Genomic DNA, 22,523 nt, shown 5'->3' on the forward strand with positions numbered 1-22,523 from the left:
AAATAAAAGGCATATAACAAAACCAGGAACAGATAAGTATATTTAGTTCATTTAACAATTATTTCTAAGTGGACACAGAAAGAAATTCCATTTCTGAGTCCCTGCAACTGCAATTTCCAGTTACTAGTGGTCAAGCCAATAGGAAAAAGCTCCAATGGTAGCAATATCTAAAGAGATGGACCAGCTAGAGAGAGTATGAGTTTTCCTTTAAACAAGTATTAAAAGAAAGTAAAATAAACATCTATCATGAAGAGTCTGGCAGCAGAAGGGAGGGGCAGGTGATCGCTCAAGAATCTTCTCATCTCCCCTTCCTCCCTTTTAAGTGATTTATGATGCACTCTAGCTGTTGCTATCACTGCAGTCATCAGCACAGTTCTGCAGACATCTAATAATATTCAAATAAAGAGAGAGTTCTGTTTACGTCAAAAGCCATCATAGGGAATAAAGACAGAGCATTTTTTAACAAAAGAGCAAACATGCATAGGTAACCACGCTGGTCCAAAAAAAAAAAAAAAAAGTTATAATACCTAAAGTAGAAATCCTTAGTGCTCTGTTAAGTCCCAGACTTGACCCTAGTGAGTCACATGGATTTTGATTTCTAAGTGTCAACACAAACTAATATGAACAGTTGCACTTAGGCCATACAAAAGCAATTTTATTCTCTAATTAACAGATCACCAAGGGCAACAAAAACCAGCTTGCTCAGTAGAATACAGCAGAGCTTGCACTGCAGTTCAAGAGTGAACTCTTAACACAGTACACGAAGTGTGGATCAGTGGTTTTTCCCAGCGCTGTGCAGCATCGAGATTTCAGAAGCACATTTTTTCCTTCAGGAGCTGCTGATGGTCAGTTGTTCTAGTATTTCCAAAAAAGGAAGGGATTACATACCATTTTATGTGTTTAAATGTGCTAACAGTACCAGCTAGTACCAGTACTATTTCATCGTATGAGAAAGCTTGAACATAACTTCTACAACTATGAACACTACTCCTTTCATGGAATAGGATAGCGATCTAGATGATAAAACATCAAGTTAGAATTCTTTGCAGCCCACCTCACAGTTCCTGAGACGGCGCGCCCAGGCAGGTGTATTTGGCGGCAATGGCTGGAGAGGAATGGGAAAAGGATCTTCCACTACCCTGAAAAATAAGAAAAAAATACAGTAAAAGCGTATACAGACATCCAAGAAAGCAATAATTTAATCTAAACTACTGGTAACATATCAAATCAGTGCATTATGTATAACCCTGCAGGATATGATCAAGCCAGAGACATTGTATCAACTTGCCTTGAAAACCTGTGGTTCATTTTTCCATTTCGTTGTTAAAATAATTCTCAGTAAATGTAAGTATTTTAAAAATCCACTGTTTTCTATATTCAAGAAGACCTCTGAGCATTCAGTATCTCAGTATTGTTGCTTGACAACAACAGAAAGAACAGGGTGAAAGACTAGTTAATTGTCTTGATAATTTTCTTATGCAGACTGATGCTAGAACGCGAAAGATTAAAATAAATATCAAACAATTCTTAAATGCTGCACATTTTAGTATATTTTAAATTACTGAAAACCAGTTCCAATATTAGCTTAACTAAGTATCTAGTTTCTCCATTCCCTAAACCCTGGGGCAGAAACAATGCTTACTCAATGTTTATTATTGCAAAACTCAAGTGCATCACCTCCTGTCCATACAAATATGTCTCCTTTTCAAGGAATATTTTTTCAAACATGTGGAGACTGTGTTCACAAAATCCATTCACAAACTGTTTCTCAGGATGAGGGATAATGGTTTTAAAATAGAGGGGCACGGATTCAGACTCAACACAAGGAAGATTTTTTCACAATAAGGGTGCTGGAAAACTGGAACAGGTTGCCCAGAGAGGCGGTAAATGCCTCATCCCTGAAAACATACCTGCTGGTCTTTTTTTTCGATACTGTGAGAGATGCCTGTGGATGTAGAATGTAACTGCTTGCACTGTCTGCTATAGCAGCCACCGCCACAGTCTGCAAGTTCCCATCACCACACTTCTCTTCCGAAATAGCTTTGCAAAAATAAAACAACCTCCTGGTTAATAACCGAACTCAGAATGGGGAAATGACAACTTTGTGTACCAGAAAAGCAAACATTTTGACATATGACAAGATTTCTAGATGATACAATAGTTTAATAGTTGTGAATCAATACTCAAACTCTAGGGACGCCTATGAATACACACTTGACAAGGTTGGTTGTACTCAAGGCCTTTGGTAATCATGCTATTGCTAATGAATCCTTCCACAATAAAGCAAATAATTAGAAGAACTTGTAAATTACTCTGTTTTACATTTCCACAAATCCATATAGGATTGCACAACTATTAAGTTCAGCTGGAAATCATGCACTGCTTGCTTTCAGAATAGGAAAAAAGGAGATTATGATACTGCTTTGTACTTAGAAAAGAACACTTAAGCAAGAAAAAAACAGGCCCCTTGTAAACGAATCTGACATGCTGCTAGAACAAATGTTTTAGCTTTTCTCCCATTCCGAGAGTGATAAGCTATTGACTCAGTACAGAAATCACTCCATAGAAAACTTGTGCCAGAAGATTTACAAGTGTGCACCTCAGACCACTCTGGCTCCAAGCTCGGAGCACTGGTTCCTTCTACGCAGAGATGACCTTAAGACACTAAGGTCTACTCTGAAATCTGTGCCATTTCATAAAATGCTACCACCAGTAGGCAAATGAAACTCAAGGCCTGACAGTCCATTCTCCTTCCACTTTAAACTCCATAGTAAACCACTGACAAGTCTTCCTAACTGTCCTTTAAAGATCAAGCAACTACGAAGTCTTCTACATAATAAGTCTCTAGAGGAAAGAAAAAAAACCAACAACAACAAAAACTCCTGTAGCACTGTTGCAGAACATATATTCAAATACTGTGAAAATGAGCTGTTTGCAAACAGGGAGCCCCATGTAGGGTCAAAAATGGGAACACAAAAATACTATTCAGGATTGCAACTTACTACCTACAAAAAGTAGCAGCAATTCTTTAGCAACTGAAGGCTCAGAGTAATCTTAAAGTCTTGTAAGACTACAGTGTAACTAAACAATGGTTTTAGCCCTGCAAGAGCAAGTGGAGAGGGAGGGAAGGATGAGCATTACAGTAGGAGCAAGTCTTTCAATGCAAGGTCATGAAACCGTATTCCAACTCTAAGTGAAAAAGTCTGGATCATGATTTGAATCCCAACTCCTTTTTTTTTCTATCCACCTAGCATCAGGATTCTATCTTACCTTTGAGCTCTTATTCCACAGGAACACTTAACTAGCACTCAAATTTTGAGAATTTGCTCAGATTTTGAGAATTTTATACAGAAAACACAAAAATAGTTCAAAAACAGCTTGGAGAGTTTAACAAAATGTGACAACCTAGTTCTCTAACTTATTCTGTGAATGTAAACTATTACACAGCATTTTGCCACCCAGCAAGGCTTGCAGATAAATAACCAATGCTTTCAGATTTCAGTATGTGCCTTTTCTAGAGAAATACTTAAAATTTGTGCTTCTAGTTGTGCATCTCACCATATACTTAAAATGTGATAGTTAGCACACCAAGGGAAAAAACTTTGCAATGAAGCAGAAATTACATCTCATTTTCTTCATTGGGAACTGAATTTCTAACCTAGGTACTTCATTCCTGGCTTCACAAAGCATGCATTAACACCAGCGATCTCTGGAAACAGACCACAGTGTCATTTCTTTTATCTGCATTACATGAATTAACAACTTCATTCAAAACGAAGCAGACAATGAAAATTTGAAGCTGACAGCACAGCTGTCTGACTTGGCACAAACACCTTTATTAACGGCAAACAAGGCCAGAAGCAGCTTTGTGCCTGGTATCTCAATTTATCCATCACATACCTAAAGTGAGTACAATAGCTCTTACTTCATAAGGCTTTTGTCCAACAGAAAACGTGGTGTGTGGGGTGCCAGATTCATAATCAGAAAACAGATTCAGTAAGTATGTATTTTTGTCTTATAACTGACCAAGGAAAGGAAACACTTACAAACAAGGTGCTTAAAAGAGATCATGCAGGATATGCTTAGTCACAGGAATATACACCCTCAAGTCCCACAGGTTAAGCTCACCCTGCGTGCTGGTCACATCCAGAAGCTGACCTTGCGGAATAATCACTTGGGCCATTCCTGGCTGGGCAGAAGGAATGACATGCAGCACCTGTCCATTTTCTGACTGGCTGGCAACAATCATCTGTAAGAAAAATCACACAAAAGCATGAATGGCACCAGTTTGTATGGTGATCATCATGCAACATGACCGGGTTTGCTTATTACGAGAACAGAAAATATTTTACTTTGAATTATGGCCTGCAAATCAACTTGATTTCAGACAATAAGGAAATTGCCTCTTTATTGTCACTTTCTTAAAATTACTTTCCCCTTTTTAAAACAGTCCTTTAATTGGTTACAGGAGGAAAAAAAAAAACAACAACAAAAAAAAAACAACAAAAAAACCCCATCTTATGGGATTCTACAATGAATTACACACTTACTTGAAACTTACAACGCTTATTAAAGTTATCAAAAAACCGAGAGCTATTCATAGTTGGATTCACTGTAACTCCATTCATGGACTAGCAGAATTAATCACAACATATAAAAAATTTTACTTTACTCCTAAGAAACTGACCTCTATGGGCAGCATTTTATGCAAAAGCAGATAAAAGAAACACTCCAGGATTTTGAAAATAAATAAATAAATAAACTAAATCTAGAATTCTGGAAAACGTAAACAACCCCTTAAGGTAAATTTTCCCATAATTACCCAGGACTTCTTCCCAAAAATGTTATAAAACATAGAATAACATAAAAGATCACCTTGTTTCTCATTTATGACACTTTAAATGGGTGAAGTGTCTTTTAGTGCCAGTACAATAAATGCAAAACAAATCGTCTGGGTGAGAGAGTTACCTTTTTACAAAAGAAGTGTTAAGAATTACAATGTGACGTTTTAAGTAAATTAAGTGGTGGGGTGAAGTGGAGTGGAGAGACATAACAGGTTAGTTTATCGCTAATGTTAAAATCCAAGCCAGAAGAAAATTTTATTTGTTCCTAGCAGGAATGGATACAAAAAATTGCAAGAGCTTTTAGGCTGACAGAGGATAAGTACTACCCAAACACATTAATTTTTTGTGCTTTTTAAATAAAAACTTATTACTGCAGTTTGTTAGATGCCATATGTGATGTTAAACCAGCACATGGTTTAACAATGTGGAAACCAAACTTGAATATCCTCATTGAGGTCTTAGCTTTCAATAAATGTAAGACCTGTACAGCACAATCAAGTCAAATGCTTAAATTGCAAGGTTAACAATTTTTCTTTGCAGAGTGAAAACTCGGACCTCCAGGTCTACAGTATGGGCAAGTTCTGAGTAAGCAGTTTAGGAAACACCAGAACAGCAAAGCTATGGAGAAAACAGAAAAGGTACAGGGGAAGGATCTCTCAGACCTTGGCTCTGCAAGTAATGTACTGCAACTAATACATTAACCTTTATTTACAAATCCCCTCCCAAACAAAACACAAAGAGAAACTTATCCAGGGAACACAGAGAAAGTAGCAGCAGTAGAAGCATGAGATCTCATCACACAATAACATCCAGGCTTGATACTGAGAAAAGATATAAGTTATTGTTTAATAAAATTAGTAATGGCTAGAGACAGGATTTGCCTCCCTCAGGAGGGGCAACTGGAGCACAAACTGAACCACTGAAAAATTTCACCTTGTTGCTAGATACAAAATCTGAATCAGCTGTTGCTACAACAAACAAGTACCACGTAAAAGAGTTCTTCAAAGAGCACCCTTATCTGTGAAGACACCACCGGCCCTGTTTCAGACACACTCACCATCTGCGCACTGGGCTCTCCTAGGGGTTGCAGCTCATACAGAGGCTGCCCAGTTTGGTCTACCAGGTGGAACTCCTCTGCAGAGTGAGGCTGCGGTTGGGGTGGCCGTGCGGGCGCAGCCGATGATGGAGAACTGCCCGAGAGGCGTACTGCGATGGGCAAGGCTGTTGGAGAGTCACTCTGTCCAAACAATGGATCCCTGGAATCCATGCAGGTTAGATGCTTTCACAGAGGAAAAACAGTAAAATGTACTTTAATCTTGAGTAGCAATTTCTATTAAAAAAAAAAAAGGAAAGAAAACGAAAAGAACATTTAAAACCAGTGTAGTGTATCAAATACTCGGAGGGAGTTCTTGTCCTTCTGATGAAGAGGCTACTACCAAACACTAGCAGTTTGATTTTTGTTTTCCATTTTCATGCTGAAAACGTATTAATATTTTTGCTTCCTAAAAGGAACTCTCTCTACTAAGGGGAAAGAAAATCCTTTGTGCCCAAAATCACTCATAACTTTAAAACATCTCAAGTCTACCCAGAAACTGAGATAACTTACACTAAAAACAAAACTGTAAAACATCCACCAACTGGATCTCACTTCAAAAGAATGCTAGATACTACTCCACGAAGCCTTTTGATACATCTATTTAATTATGAAGACAAAAATCTCTATACACTTTCTTAATACTTTACCACAGAAGAAACACAAGTAACACAAAAGCAACAACTCAAGTTCAAGAACTACAGAGTGGAGGACCAAGAATCAGATTTTGCAAGTCTCAAAAAAAAGAGGTACTCAGGGCTTATTCTCATCAAGCTTGCAGAATCAAGGTCTTACAGCACATCCCATTTTCATTAAATTTAAATGTTTAAGCACAAATACCTGTTCTGTTGAAACTCTGACAACACAAATATTAAAAATTTAAAAATAATAGAAAATAGGCAGCCCTTGTGTAAAATATCATGTCAGGCTGTCATTTGACCAAAGCAAGAAGGAATGCCATTTGTTGGATCTCTTGCAGCAATCACACAAACAACTCTGACAATTCTGCTACAAAAATTTGTAAACTACAAATCCAAAGAGTGGGGAAAAATGTTTCTAAATTTTATATTAAAGTCAAATCTGGGCCAGATTACCTTCTCAAAAATTCTGCAGGTATAAATCTTCTGTGCCAAAACTACACCAGAAAAGCAGCAACAAGTAAATGGCACTAGTTATATTAAATACATTACGCAGAGACCATAAGCATACTACTAAATCACTAACTGAATGATATTTCACGCTGGCTGAAGTAATCGCAGAAGAACATTTTTACACAGAAATCTCTCTGACCTGGAATATCTGGCCATATTTGATAATAAATACATTAAAGACTCTCCTTCCCCAATACCTATACAGATGTCCTGTGTGTCTGGCTTCTTATTTGCCATGTTTGGTCACTAAGCAATAAAACATATATTTCTTCAGCACTGTAAGAGGACCTGTTAATATAATTACTAAAGGTTGCCATTACATGTTATAACTGGATATTCATCAGTTCAAAAGTGACTGGCGCAAGAACCCAAGGCAAGGAACTTCTGTACTTTTTTAAAAGACACAATGTAATAAAGGCAAGAAAAAACACACTGATGAAATATCAGACTGTAAATTCATCAGAGAGGATGTAAAGAAAGCACTTATAAAGACAGGACATTTATACTTCACCTGAAAAACCTGATCATTTGTTTCCAACTTTCTTGTACTGTTACAGTTGCCTATGAACAAATCATTAGATCCTTCCGTAGCAATGTCATGGTCAGCTCCATTTTCTTCCACTACAAGATGACCTGAAAAAATTACAAAAGTTTATTTCAGCCTTCCGTGCTTTAGCCTCAACCAAGACACTGCTGCAGGGTTTGGTTTTTTTTTGGTCTTACAAATTTAGTCTTACAAGTTCTAAACCTGTTGTAAGCTAACAGCAAAGCTCTCAAGAAATCCTTGCCTCTTTATCACTTTATTACCCACTGCAGAAAAATTTCAGTGTGTTGCTCCAGGAGTAGAGTTTATCCTCTTGTATAAGACAATTTTCTTGGCTTGTCATTGCACACACAGATAAGAAACACACATACACACTCTCATGAATTTTATCTAAATATGTCCACAAGCATTAGCTAACAACCAAACACATCTAGAGAATGCTTGATATTTAAAGATCTGCCAGCACTGCTTTACAAAAGTATTAGTGATCTACTTTCACAATCAATAGACAGGATTCACATTGCCCAACTCTGTTATGCAGCCATCTTGATATTTTAAAGGGTTATAAAACAACATGCAAACGAAATAAAACTACTATTGTTAGTCTACAGCAGTAAGCTTTAGGCAGGAAAAACACCAGATATCCGAAACAACGTTTGGCATTAATCATGTGATGAAAGACAAAAAGACAGAGCTCCCGGCACTTGGGAGATCTACCCCCTATCCCAAAGAAAAGTACTTCAAGGAGGTCAGCTACCCAATATAAACCTTCAAACAGAGAATATTGGACAGTGAATTGCCACATCCACAGGATAAGGCTTTCACTCAGACAGTACATCCTTTATGGTAGTGACCAATCCCAAACATTCATAAGCAATGAGAAAAAATTACTAATTAACTCGGCCCCAACATTACTATAGTACATATACACATATGTACTATACACATAATACAGCAAATTGAATAGAAGAAAACTTAATTCCTGTAGTCTGGGTGAGGGAGAGGGAAAGGTGTTCAGGATTTTTCCCTTCAGTATTTATTTTAAAGATAGGCAGTGTTATATTAGGACGTAATTCCTACCAACTTTACCTTCCTCACCACACCACATAGTAAATTCCTTGAGATGGGGACAAACTCTTCAGCAGGCCCTGTTGTGACAGGACAAGGGGTAATGGTTTTAAACTAAAAGAGGGTAGATTTAGACTAGACTTAAGGAAAAAAAAATTACAATGAGGGTGGTAGAACACTGGCACAGGTTGCCCAAAGAGGTGCTTGATGCCCCATCCCTGGAAACATTCTAGGTGAGGTTGGACAGGGCTCTGAGCAATCTGATATGGTTGGAGATGTCCCTGCTCCTTGCAGGGGGGATGGACTTGATGGCCTTTAAAGGTTCCTTCCAACCCAAACCATTCTATGATTCCATGACCAATCTTGATAATTCAACCATTTACACCTTTAGTAAGGAGAATGTAAAAGGCTAGAGAATCACTTGAAAGGAACACTACAACCCTGGAAACGTAAATTTATTTTGCTCTGCAAAAATATAAAGGACCACAGGCAAAGTAAATCCCCATCTCCTTGGCTTCTGAAGCTGAATAAAACATCCTGCTGATACAAACAACATTGTGAAGTTAAGCTGCTCATATGCTCAATATACTAAATACTTTAATCTAAAGCAGATTTATTTTTCCATTCAATTTTCAAGTGATGACACTTCAAACAAAGTTCCAAATCAAGTTACCTCACATTTACCAAATATTTTGTGGCTTTGGATCTGAGAACAACTATGAGAGATTTCAGTTAAAATGTCTGAAGCATGTTAGCAGCAAATGAAAAAAGACAGAAAACTAGATTTCATCATCACTCAACAATTTCCCCTCAGTTAAAAGATGTAAAGAAGGTATGTCAGATTTGCCAAAGCAGCACATTTAGTTCCCTGACATAAAGTGAAGAAGTTTGTTCCAGAGATACCAACGCCACATACCCTGAACTTGCTGGAACCAGAGTACAGAACACAAGGACAACTGTATTGAAACGGACCAACGGCATGAGTAGCCCAATATCCTGTATCTAACATTGGTTAATAACAAAGCTCAGGGAAAAAATGACAGCAGGGTAAATATACAGTGATATTTATCCAGCTTCCTCTTATGAGCAGCCCAGAAACATCTGAAGCTTTATCTTTGTGTTTAAAAAATCCCCTTGGTGTGTTTTTGCTCTGTGACTTTGTCTATTCACTGTTCTAACCCAGGCAAACCATTGGCATGCACATCACCTCAGACAACAAACTTCATGGTTTAACCATCCACGTTTCATTAACCTAAGTGCTGTGCAATCCCAAACAAAAAAGATTTCTTTTTGTCTTAAAGAAATACACTTTTGCAGACACTTACAAGTACATAGATATTTAAGAAATTTTATATATTGCTAACAAATTCCCTAAACATGTGTTAAATCCTCTCTCTATATGTATATATGTATGTATGACTATTTTGTCATGAATAAGTAAATAACACACAAGTGTCTCTTCTTTTCATAAATACTTAAGTGCCACAAAAAATACCACTGTATCCCACATTTAAGAACGGGTTAAAGGAGAAATATGGGAGTTTGATGTTCGTGTTAAATGGAATCAATAGCTGTATCCTCAGTGCACGCACTAAACAGGCAGCTGTCCACGCCTCAGCTTTAGCCTTAATGCAGCTCCACCCAAACCACTCTACAGGCTGCTCTCCATGAAGTCCACCACTCTCCAAGGCCATTTCCAACTCAAGGGTTAGTGCATTTTAACGCCACAGGACTGCTTCCTTTGCCCTCCCTCCATCTGGGAAGCACTTTGCTCAAAACAAAGGGATATCTATGGTCCCTGCTGTCCTTGGTTCAACCCTACAAAGAGAGCAAGCAGCCACAGAAACTGCTAGCACAGGCAAACACAATAACCATCACAAGCATTTTATGCAGAGTCTTACAGACAGGATCTTCAAGAGAGCAAACATTATGCACTGCAATCTAGCCCACACATTACCATGAGTGGTTCAGTTCCAAAGACAAACACACCGATAGTTCAAGATCATTTAGCAAAACACAAAAGGCAGTCAGACCTCAATTTATTTAGCCATCAAGAACTCTCATGATAACATAGCTGTCAAAGCCAGGGGCACCTCTTGCAACACTATGTTCTCACTGATTGTCATCCACAGACACAACTTGTGTAACATGAGGTACTCTCAACAGGAACAAGATTTCAATGCCCACTCTGAGGTGAACCTTTCTTACAATAGCGGCAATCGCCTCTCTAATCCAGAAGCCCACACGCTGATTCCTTTATATATAAACTTTTAGAGATGTTAACAGAAAAGTCAAACTAGCATCTCTTTAAAATCCTATTATTGACCAGTCAAATCGCTGCCCTGCCTTAAGGCAGAGTATTAGATTTCTGTGTTTTCTTACCTCCGATTCTTTATTCTGTGGTAATATCTATACCTACCAACTACAAGCAGTGGTCTCTAAAAAATACACCAGTTCTAGGCTGACATAATTTTAAGACCTTGTATGAATCTTGCTTCTGCCTTCCCTCAGTTACGAGGCCTCCTCATGAACGCAATATGCAGCCAGTTTCCAAAGGGAAGTATTGCCTTTCAAAATCCCAGAACTAATTATTTTAACACTGAGTCAATATTGCAAGATTTTAGTCACAAGAAGAAACCTAAACTGTAAAAACAGTCCATTGTGATAAGCACATTCTACCTAGGAGTACGCTATCAGGCCAGGAAGGAGGGAATTTTCTTACATTTTTCAAGTTTCAGGTCTTCAACGCATACCCATTAAAAAAAAACCAAGCTTGACTCTGCACGTTCATGTTTTCAGCACTTCTGATAGCCATATTCCCCATTCCGGTTTTAATTTTTATTTCTTGTCAGGAAATACATAGAGTTGAATGCCTCACCAACAATCTTTATTGAGTTTTCCATGAAACGTTTCAGAGGTTTTGTAAAAAGACTTAAGATGATTGCACAGCTTGCAAGAGTTAAACACTCTCTCTGAAAAAGCTACCCCTGATGACATTTTTCTACCACCACTACGAAGGGCGCGAATTACAGCAAAACAACAGGGAGGAAGTCAGGGCCCAGTCATAACCTCAAGTAAATGAGTTACAATTAGCTTTACATTAACTTGTACCAGGTTTGAGACTTGGCTTATCTGTCTGGAAGAGCAGGCAGACAGCGTTAAGAACGCAGAGGAGATTTGGGGACTCCTACTTAAAAAGTTACTCAAGTAAATCACTTTTGTGTAGCTAGCACAAGTATCTGGAAAATGCACCTCCGTCAATTACGCTGACAAACAACGTCAGATCTTTTAAGGACGCTTAAGAAATAGAGGAGATTTAAGAATCTGAGAAAACACCAAGAACAAACACCTGCCTGCTCCAACAAGTCGCCCCCACCCGAGTCACCGCACAGGGAAAGCTCAAGTGTTCCCCGAGAGGCCACAAGTAACTGTCAAAAAGGCGGGAAAAAAAAAAAAAAGATATATAAACCGAGCACACAAGCAGCCTTCTCCCCCCCCAAAAAAACCAAATTTACTTACAGCTTCTTTCAGAGTCCGCTGCATGTTGGGTTCATTACTTTTGTCAGAAGTTTATTGCCGGCGCATCACTTCACGTGCAAAGAAACACCACCCCGGTTACACCGGCAGCACCACCGGCAGCCCGCAGCCCCACGCGCCAGCTCGCCGGCTCCAGCAGCGCCGCAGCCCCCCACAGGCAACCGCCCACCGCCGCGGGGGCAAAGCCGGTACCGCGGGCCGCCCCGGGCTGACGGGGATTCACGGGACCGCCCCCCCCTCCCGCCTCCAGCAGCGCCAGGGCCTGCGAGCGCCCCGGCCCTGAAGGGAACGGGGACGCCCCCCCTCTCCCCCGCCTCCCAGCCCCGCCGGTCACGCCCCTCCGCGCCACAGCCCCGGGGCGAGGGGAGCGGCATACATAAGCGCGGGTCCTGCCCGCTGCCCCGGAGAGGAGGGAGGGAAGGAGAGAGAGCGCGGCGCGGCCGCTGCCAGCCCCGCGGGAAGCGGCGAAGGACCCCGCAGCAGACGACTCAACCTGGCCCCTGCTCCCGCGGGCACCGCCATGCACACCGCCCCTCGGCGCACGCGCGCCGCCCAGCCCGCCCTCCGGCCGGCCGAGAGGGAGGGAGGGAGGGAGGGGGCGGGCACGCGCGCGCGCGGGGGTCGCCGGGACGGCGGCGGCGCCGCGAGGCCTCTCGGGAGCCGCAGGTTGCCGGCGGGGCCGCGCGCGGCCTGCTGGGCGCTGTGGTCTCCACGGTAACCGGCCGCGTGGCGCAGCGGCGGCACCGGGCCGGGGTGAAGGGGCTTCGGCGGGGCCGGAGCGCGGCCGGCGGGCGAGGGGGCGGTGGGGCCCGGTGGGCGGGCGTGGCTGATCGCGGCACGTGGTCGGAGCCGGAGCCGGCGGCGGCGGCAGCAGCAGCAGCATGGCGCAGCTGACGGCGCGGTTCCGCACTGAGAACCGCAGGTGAGGGGGAGGCCGGCCGGGCCCGGGGAGTGGGTTTGAGGTGGGGGTAGCGCAGGGGCGGTAACGGCTCCGTGTGCCCGCAGGTACGCCGTGGAGGATGTGCCCTTCTCGGTGCCCGCGGCCTCCGAGACCACCGACCTCAGCCACCTCATCAACAAGCTGCTGGCGGCCGGCAAGGGTAGGTTGCGGCGGCGAGCTCGGTACGGAACGGTGCTGGAGCACCACCGGGGTGCGGTCAGACGTAGCGACAGAGAAAAGGATTTAGAAAATAATGTGTTACCATGAGAGGCAAACTTAACCCTTTGAACCCCAACAGCAAATTTTTCTTCCTCTTAACTCACATAATCCTGTGAGGGCTGCCCACTTACAACTGGGAGAAGAAACGGACTGTTTTGTTGGGGGGCTTTTTTTTGTGTGTGTGTTTTTTATTGCCTTGCTGGCTCCATTCTCCTGAGCCAAGCACAGAATGATGCTGTATCTATTAAACAGTGACATCTGGGCATGGGTTTTTCCTGATTTCTTTCAGCGGATCACAATTATGTGGAATTTGACTTCCTTATCAATGGCCAGTTCTTGCGTGTGCCGCTGGTCGTGCACATGGAAATGGAAAACATCTCCACGGTAAGCCATACTCCTCTGTTTCTTCCCATCTTGGACAGTAGAACAGACCTAGCCAGTTTACTTCAATCTGATTTAGGTATTACACTGTCATCTTGACTAGGTCATTTTCCTTGCTCAATTTTATTTATTTTATGACTTCCCCAGGAGAATTCCCTGTACACTTAAATCCGTTCTGAACTGCAAAGTGATTAGAGGGTGTGTGATTGAGCAGTGCAAGGAACATCGTTATCAAATTTGTTGTCTGTATACAGTTCAGAGGGGAAATTCTTGTCTTAATCAATTCATCATTTAATTTATTTTTGTTTCCTACTGTTATTTACATTGGGGGATGATGAGGGAGGTTAGTATTACCTCTAGAAAATGTTGCAAAGTAATTTAGACACTAGTTTTATATGGGTAAATATAGAGGAAGAGGAGCCTGAGAAGAGTGAAATTACTGGGGCTGTTGAGCATGGAGAAAAGAAGGCTCTGGGGAGACCTTGTAGCAGCCTTCCAGTACCTAAAGGGGGCTCATAAGAAAGATGGGGAGAAACTCTTTAGCAAGGCCTGTTGTGACAGGACAAGGGGTAATGGTTTTAAAATAGGAGGTACACTTGAGATAAGAAATTTTTTTTTTTTTTTACAATGAGGGTGGTGAAACACTGGAATAGGTTGCCCAGAGGGGTGGTGGATGCCCCATCCCTGGAAACATTCAAGGCCAGGTTGGACGGGGCTCTGAGCAACCTGATCTGGTTGGAGATGTCCCTGCTCCTTTCAGGGGGGTTGGACCAGATGACCTTTACAGGTCCCCTCCAACCCAAACCTTTCTGTGGGTCTATGATTTGCTTTTGCTTCCAGCTTGCTATTAATAGTAATTTGATAAAAATATGGAAAGCGATATAATTCAGACACTTTCTTCTAAATACTTTAATTCCACTAATGTGGCAGAGGACTTGGATACCAAGATCTTTGCCCAATAAACTTATGTATTTGTACCATACTACAGTTAACTAGTAGTTATTGATTGTTATTGATTAAAAAAATAAAACCATGCTAAATAAGTATTTTGTCTGTGAGCTCAGGAAGAAGTGGTGGAAATAGAGTATGTGGAGAAATATATGGCCCCTCAGCCAGAGGAATGCATCTTCCACGATGACTGGATCAGTTCTGTTCAAGGCACTGAAGAATGGTACTGTACTAAGCCAATTCTGAGTTTTGTCTTGCTTATTCCTGTTGTGTGCAGAGGACTCCATGGTGTCAAATGGAGTGATATTCTGTCATTTAATAATCTGGAGGGAGGAGTTTCCCTTTTTGCTCTATTTTTGTTTTGGTTTGTTTTTGTTTTTGTTTTTTTTTAGCATGTCAAGTCAGTCAGCTGCTTGCTTTGCTAAGCAGTTCAGTTTTAACATCTCTATTCTATGCTGACAGTGACTTTAACATAAATAAACAGCTACAGTCACTGCACATGAGATACTGGTAATACAAATGGATAATACCAAGTGTTTACTATCCTTTCACTTAAAGTGCAGCAAGATTTCATTATCTTTTTATCTTAAACTTCAAATGTGACATTCATTAGCAACAAATGTAATAATGTACAGTGTAATAGTGCAGAGCATTTTTTAAAAAACAAAGGCAGTCCTTTTCTACTGTATTTTCACATTCATTTTCCAATCAGCTAGGCAATGTTCCTATATTAAATAATGATTTGAAAATGCTTTGAGAGCCTATAGTAATGTACCATAAGCAACAGATTATTTTAAATGATGTAAGGAATCTTAAGTCTCACTTACTAGAATGTGCAGTACTCTCACTGCTTTTCTTCTTGGCTTGTACTCCTAGCTTTGAAGTTGTAGGTTTTATTGAAGCTTTGCACTGTAACAAAAAAAAAAAAAAATTTAACTTTTACAAACTTTTTTTTTTTTGTAACACAGAAAGTAGCTATCTGTTGAATTCATTTCAGCTAACCAGTTACTATGTTACTATTTTTCCAAATTTCTGGTTGAGGCTTTTTTTTTTTCATAAAAACATTGTTGGTTTTAAAGACCATAATGTTTCAAATTCTGTACCTTGTAGGATTTTAACTGGCTGCTATGATCAGACTGCTCGAATCTGGTCTTCAGAAGGAAAATCCATTATGACAATAGCTGGGCATACAGAAGTGGTGAAGGATGTGGCATGGGTGAAGCAAGGTCAGTATATATGTTAGAGGTGCAATAATAGTTGGATTTACTGGGGGAGAAATGTCAGCATTCCTCAACCACGAATAGCTAATTATCTAAGTGCTACAATTATTTCAATCTTTGACAGTGGTGTTAGAAATGAAGTCATGGTGCGAGTAAAAAGAGTCCTTTACAGTAATAAGTAGAGTTTAACATGTACATTGTCTGTCCACCTCGCAGTCTTCGTTAGCAAATACGGGTATGTCTATTTATATTAACTATACTTGCAGAGTAACATGATGCAAACAGAGATGTGTATGAGTTTCTATCTATCTGCTATTTCTTCTTTGACTAGAGTAATCATATATAGACTATAAAGACCTTGGAAAGTTGAGCTGGATGCAAGCATGACTTTTTTTTTTTCTTCCTCAGATAGTTTATTGTGCCTGTTACTCAGTGCTTCTCTGGACCAAACTGTCCTGCTGTGGGAGTGGAATGTGGAGAAAAACAAAGTGAAAGCCCTTCACTGCTGCAGGGGACACGCTGGGAGTGTAGACTCCATAGCTGTTGATTGCACAAGAACTAAAGTGAGTGACTCCTGGAAAGAAACCTTTGTCTTTGGGATGTTAGCAATCCATATCTCAAAAACCATCTTCTTGTCCCTGCATAGGTACTAATCATCATGTTATTATGACTGACACACTGATAAGTTTCCATTCTTGTTATAAATTATGGTTATTGAGGATTAGGAATGTTACAGCAACGCTAGGCCGTCTTTTCAAAGTGGTGCACTTAACCGCTAACATCACAGAAAGCACAAGCCATTATACTGCTGCTTTTGACATCTCTGAGTGAAGCTGAATATTTATGTAAATTTTACTTTTAACGCATGTGAATTTTATATTATAATTAACTATTTTCAAATTTGATGTAAATTTTCACCATAGTTTTGGTGGGAAAAAGACTTCCAGAGCGATACTTAAAAAAAAAAAAAAGCAGGTGGTAGAAGAGGTCCTTTCCCTTTATCTAGGAATTCAAGAGTTAAGGGCACTCACACCAAAGGTGGAGTCATCGCTCCCAGCTTGACTTGGTATCAGACAGGTTAAAATAAAACCTTTTGGTGTTGAAGGAAATAAAGAGATATTTTGTAGATATTTTTCCTGCAAAGGAAGAAAAAAAGAATAATTTGATCTATGCTTTTTTTTTTTTGAGGAGCCCAGCACTGTTCTTCACTTGTTATAACCCACTGCTTAATTTTTCATGCAGGAATACCTTTAGTGCAGCATACAAGGTCTGTCTGGATCAACTTTTAACAAAATGTTTCTGTCCATACAGTTCTGCAGTGGATCATGGGATAAGATGTTAAAGATCTGGTCTGCTGGTAAGATGAGCGTAAGCTGGGATTCTTGGCTCTCTTAAAAAAAAAAAAAACTGTACTTACAACAACCTGAAAGATGGATACATGAATACTTTTTTCTTTAAGAAAATTATATTCCGTAATATTAGAAGCAAGCTAGAACTTCTTGGGGTTTTTTAAGCTTTGTAAGGCTATACATCACTGTATTAAGTTATTAATATAAGTTAAGTAATTTATCTTTAATGGATTTATATAAATGTGCAGGTTTGAGTGTAGTCTGTACCTTTATTTTCCTGTTCTGTTATTGACATCATAATATGGAGGACAGTAAGATGACCAGGTCTTTTCTAGAAATATAGACTAATCCCATTTCATCTGAATGCTTTCTTTTACTGTGCTAATTCATGTTCTTTCAATTTGGGACTGTATATGTAGGTATTGTATCTAAAAGAAAGATAGTGTTTATCAAACACCCGAATTACTATTGGAATTTTCCATGAGTAAGGATCATCTTAAAAATTCATTGGAACTTCATTTTAAAACTGCATGACCTGGAGAATTTGTATTCATTTCCCTCTTACTTAAAATGGAGATAATACTGATCTGATCAAAGGTGTAAGGTTAAAATATTCATGCATCATAGACAGGTTAGGTACTGTAAATATGGGAGTTTGTTTAATTACTTTAATGGAAATGCAGTTCAAAAACCTCTAGATCAAGTCTGCCTGTCTTCTGTCACAGTACCTACAGAGGAGGAGGACGAAATGGAAGAGGCAGCTAACAGACCACGGAAGAAGCAGAAAACTGAACAGTTGGGACTAACAAGGGTAAGATGAGCTCCAGGTTTGTCCAGGATTTTGTTTTAGCAGTGTGGCCACACAAAATATTTTCCCTTTGTTAAAACTGACTGTATGAAAACTTCTGGTGATACATCTCAGGCTGATCAGACACAAATTTTTATTTGTTGAAAGCATAGATTTTTTTTTTTTTAATGATATTCTATCTAATCTCCTCTAATCTTTAAATTCTAGACTCCCCTGGCAACCCTCTCTGGCCACACAGAAGCTGTCTCCTCTGTGCTGTGGTCAGATGCTGAAGAAATTTGCAGTGCATCATGGGACCACACTATTAAACTCTGGGATGCTGAGACTGGAGATCTCAAATCAACTTTGGTGAGATTGTTATACTTTGTCTGAAGGTTCAACTGAAGTCAGCTCAAAGAATAAAGTTGTGCAAAACTAGTAGCTCCTCTCTTAAAAGTACTATTCTTTTCTGACAGACAGGAAACAAAGTGTTTAATTCTGTCTCCTACTCACCACTGTGTCGACGCCTTGCATCCGGGAGCACTGACAGACATATCAGGCTATGGGATCCTCGCAGCAAAGGTGACCTAAAACGCACGTTCTCAAAGTAATTTTTCAAAATCTGAACTTCTGCCTCTTGGGAGACATCTCACAAACTGTTTTCTGGTTCCTCTGCCTGAAACAAGCCATTTGGGGACTTTTATTAAATACAGAGTCTTTGTCTATTTTCCATAACCTGGTGCAAGACTTCTTTTTGATTTCTAACCTCTTAGGTTTTTCCTTTTTTTAAAAAAAAAAAACAAAAACAAACAAACAAACAAAAAAACCAACAACAAAAAAAAAAAAAAACAACCAAAAAAAACCCAAAACCAACTTACTAGTTAATGTTCAACTGTGCAGTTGCAGGCCTGAATTTTTTTTACCTTGAAAACAAATATGTTGCTGACAGCTTTTCTCACTGGATTTTGTATGCATCTTAAAAGTACTGGTTTCAGCTGGCATCTAGTGATGTATTTTTTTGATATCTTTTTCTTCTGTTCAGATGGCTCCTTGGTTCTCCTGTCTCTGACATCTCACACAGGCTGGGTGACATCTGTGAAGTGGTCACCTACCCATGAGCATCAGCTGATCTCTGGTTCTCTGGACAACATTGTGAAGCTGTGGGACACAAGGAGGTAAAATAATCATGCTTTCTTCATTGTTCAAAGGCATGTAAGGTTACAGGGTCAGGTAGCCTAATGAAATAGCAAAAACAGAGACATTCATTGGAAACTCCTCTGGCATTTGTGAAAATCCTCTAGGTTTTAGAAGTCAAGCACATAATGAAAGGGAGAAAAATATTTCCAGTCTACCAGAGGACCTGTGGCTTAACATCTGAGAGGGCTTTACGGCATTCCAGCACAGGACTTAACTGTCATTAACAGCAGCATTGTGTCATGCAGAAGGCAGCAGTGTTTTGGGTTTGTGGGTTTTTTTTGTTTTTGTTTTTTTTTTTAACAAAGATTGCTACTGGGATTAGGAACAGTAGAAGGTCTCCTAACACTCCCTCTATTTTAAGGAAAAAAGTATATTGTCTTTCTAAGGAGTGAGCCTAACAGTGGGAAGTTTCACTTGATACTCTTCTCAGACCTTTCATTACACATTTCCAAGCAATGAAATAGTTTGCATTCAGAAGACATAAATGGGTTTTCTGGAAAACACACACTGTCGAGCAATATCTACACATGGAAGAAGGAAACTATATAACGAATTGTTCCTAACAAACACATTGATTAAATTTCAGTCTCAAGGTAGTTCACAAGCAGGTGAAAAATGTTGCTGCTTTTCTCTTCGGGGATGTAGGAGTGGTTAATACTCATGTGAGCAACTCTGGGGAAAGCGGAAAAAACATCACAGATGGTAGATACTTGTACTCTGATAGTATTTATAACTGTTAGACCACATCTGTGTGGTAGCATTGTAATAGTATTTTTCCAGGGACCAATTTTGTTTTCTGTGATTGCTCATATAACTTCAAATGTGTGACTAAATTCCTGTGTCTTACCAGCTGCAAAGCTCCTCTGTATGACTTGGCTGCTCATGAAGATGAGGTTTTGTGTGTTGACTGGACAGAAGCAGGGGTAAGAATCTGAAGAGCAAGTTACTCAATTTATATGCATGGTGGTTAGGAAGAGGGCTAAAAGTAGTCATGGACTTGTTTTTTTTCCCTTTATGCTTAAAGATAGAAGAGAACAGGAAGTATTAGTTCTGCTGTAGTTGATAACTAGGTGTTATTGTCATATGTGCTGCAGCATTTCCCCATGCTACTGTGCAAAGAAGTAGGATGAGAGTCTAAGCTCTGTAGCATTAAGTGGGTGTTACAGGGATATTCCAAACAAGGAGAGACGTGAGAACAGCACCACACCTCCCTGAGAAAATACCTGTTCCAATTTGCTGCCATGGAGACTAAAGCAGCAGCATGGCAGCACATGGAGAAGGGGGGAACTGAATAATCCTCTATAGCAAGCTGTTCTGCTACCATAGTGGTACACACATGTATAAAATGGGAAAAAATCCCTGATTTTGTTAATGTTCAAGAGTCTCAGTATGGCTCCTGTTCTTAATAAAAGGCAGGAAAATCTTTAGAAGTTTTCCTGAAAAAACTTTGCTTCTAATTTTAGGAAGAGGGCAAGAGACAAGGTTGCTTCTACAGTTTGATTCTGGGTTTTAGTCATGCATTAACAGTTCATTGTTTATTACTTCCATTTATGCCTTCAAAGGAAAGAAAAAAAATCAGTCCTAAACTTTTGTGTAGGTATCTTGCTTAGTTCTGGTATTAATCACAGTTCTCTTTTCCTTTCATCAGTTGCTATTGAGTGGAGGTGCAGACAACAAACTGTATTGCTACAGATACCCAGCTACAGCCTCTGATGTTGGAGCATGAAGGTCAACAGCCTGAAGACTTTATTTAAAAAAAAAAAATATATATTTTTGCAGCAGTCACTCTCTGCTAGCATCCCGAGACAACCAACATCTGAAGAAAGGAGTTTTTTTGTTGGTCAGAGAGCTGTTGTTCCTGTTTTTTGTATTGGTAACCTATATCCATATTTGTCACAGAAAAATGGCAACAAGCAATTACAAATGTGATTAGTGTGAAACAAAACAAAGGCCACTTTCTCCCTTTTGATGGCTTGTACTTAACATATTTGAAATAACTATTTGTACAGCCCTTTTAATAAGAAGTAAACTGTTCCTGATACTTACCCACTGGACTAACTTGTTTTTTGAGTCTACCTGCTTTCCCTTGGAAAAAAAAAAAACAGTTTTTCTCTACGGTTCAGTGGTTAGTGCCTCACTTCAGAGAAAAATCAGACTTCAGCTTCTTTCAGTATGTTGGCAGTTCTTATGATTAGGTCCTTAAGGCGAAACCAGGTTTCCTTCTAGGAGGAAGACTTAGTATGTTTGCAGTGCAAATAGTATGATATAAAGGAACTTGACAGATTTACTGACAGATGAAGCATTTGGGGTTTTTTTTGTTGCTTGTAAATTAGGGCTGTAAATTACTTGTTATGAATGTACTTGCCACAGTACATGTTATGGTGCAGTACAACTAATGTTGTAAAAGCAGATGTATAGAAACTACTCAGTAGAGGATCACACAGAGAAGGCAGAAGAAAATTTAATTTGTTCCTAGCAGGAATGGATACGAAAACTTGCAATAGCTTTTAGGCTAATAGAAGATAAGTACTACCCAAACATAGTAACTTTCTCTACTTGGGTCTTCCTTTTAATTCAGCATTTAAATGAAAAAGCTATTACTGCAGTTTGTTAGATGCCGTATGTGATGTTAAACCAGCACATGGTTTAACAGTGTGGAAACCAAACTTGAATATCCTCATGGAGGTCTTAGCTTTCAATAACTGTAAGACCTGTATAGCACAATCAAGTCAAATGCTTAAATTGCAAGGTTAGCAATTTTTCTTTGCAGAGTGAAAACTCTGCCACTATGGACACTTTGAGTAAGCAGTTTAGGAAACACCAGAACAGCAAAGCTATAGAGAAAACAGGAAAGGTGCAGGGAAAGGATCTCTCATACCTTGGCTCTGCAAGTAATGTACTGCAACTAATAGATTAACCTTTATTTACAAATGCTGCTTACAAGGAATTAGTTGTCTTCCCATCATCATCTTATCCATTTGCTGTTCTTAGTATGTGCTTCATCCTTTCTAAAGCAATATATACTATTCACACCTTAATATAGCAACTTAATGATTTTTTTTTCTTATTTTAACTTTATTCCTTTAAAACATTGCCTTCTATTTATTCCACAAAGTGGAACATGCAAATATGGTGTGAATAATTATTGTTTTCTAAACCTAGCAAAAATAAAAAGCCTTTTTGAGCAGGAATTTAGTATGTGCTGGAACATGCACCATTCCATGCACATTTCTGGATATGCCAGT

At 39.8% G+C, this 22,523-nt stretch overlaps 2 protein-coding genes across 3 annotated transcripts in view; one reads left to right on the forward strand and one right to left on the reverse strand.

Moving 5' to 3' along the window:
- CARF (calcium responsive transcription factor) overlaps positions 1–7,705 on the reverse strand; it is a 33,759-nt gene extending 26,054 nt beyond the window's left edge. For both annotated transcript variants that reach the window (XM_086751402.1, XM_086751401.1), the window contains exons 1-5: positions 7,600–7,705; positions 5,902–6,174; positions 4,129–4,249; positions 1,911–2,040; positions 1,055–1,139 (exon numbers count right to left, since the gene is read on the reverse strand). In XM_086751402.1, coding sequence (XP_086607528.1) covers positions 1,055–1,139; positions 1,911–2,040; positions 4,129–4,249; positions 5,902–6,111 — 546 coding nt within the window. In that variant the 5' untranslated portion in view covers positions 6,112–6,174; positions 7,600–7,705. The remainder of the gene's footprint in view (positions 1–1,054; positions 1,140–1,910; positions 2,041–4,128; positions 4,250–5,901; positions 6,175–7,599) is intronic.
- A 5,330-nt stretch (positions 7,706–13,035) lies between these two features.
- Positions 13,036–21,343, forward strand: WDR12 (WD repeat domain 12). Its single transcript, XM_086750741.1, has 13 exons — positions 13,036–13,159; positions 13,243–13,337; positions 13,686–13,780; positions 14,842–14,948; positions 15,836–15,951; positions 16,354–16,508; positions 17,257–17,302; positions 18,020–18,105; positions 18,310–18,450; positions 18,558–18,663; positions 19,124–19,256; positions 20,129–20,201; positions 20,927–21,343. Exons 1-13 carry the CDS (start codon positions 13,119–13,121, stop codon positions 21,002–21,004), a joined length of 1,272 nt encoding a protein of 423 aa, XP_086606867.1. The 5' UTR covers positions 13,036–13,118; the 3' UTR covers positions 21,005–21,343.
- Positions 21,344–22,523: the final 1,180 nt, after the last annotated feature.

The sequence above is a fragment of the Chlamydotis macqueenii genome, chromosome 6, assembly GCF_036417535.1.
Source record: "Chlamydotis macqueenii isolate bChlMac1 chromosome 6, bChlMac1.mat, whole genome shotgun sequence".
In the NCBI taxonomy this organism is placed as follows: domain Eukaryota; kingdom Metazoa; phylum Chordata; class Aves; order Otidiformes; family Otididae; genus Chlamydotis; species Chlamydotis macqueenii.

Excerpts from the sequence above, each read along its gene's own strand:
- WDR12 (XM_086750741.1), top strand. The coding sequence starts at position 13,119 with ATGGCGCAGCTGACGGCGCGGTTCCGCACTGAGAACCGCAG. Across the intron at positions 17,303-18,019 it reads GTTAAAGATCTGGTCTGCTG|TACCTACAGAGGAGGAGGAC; the intron begins GTAAGATGAGCG and ends CTTCTGTCACAG. Across the intron at positions 20,202-20,926 it reads TTGACTGGACAGAAGCAGGG|TTGCTATTGAGTGGAGGTGC; the intron begins GTAAGAATCTGA and ends TCCTTTCATCAG.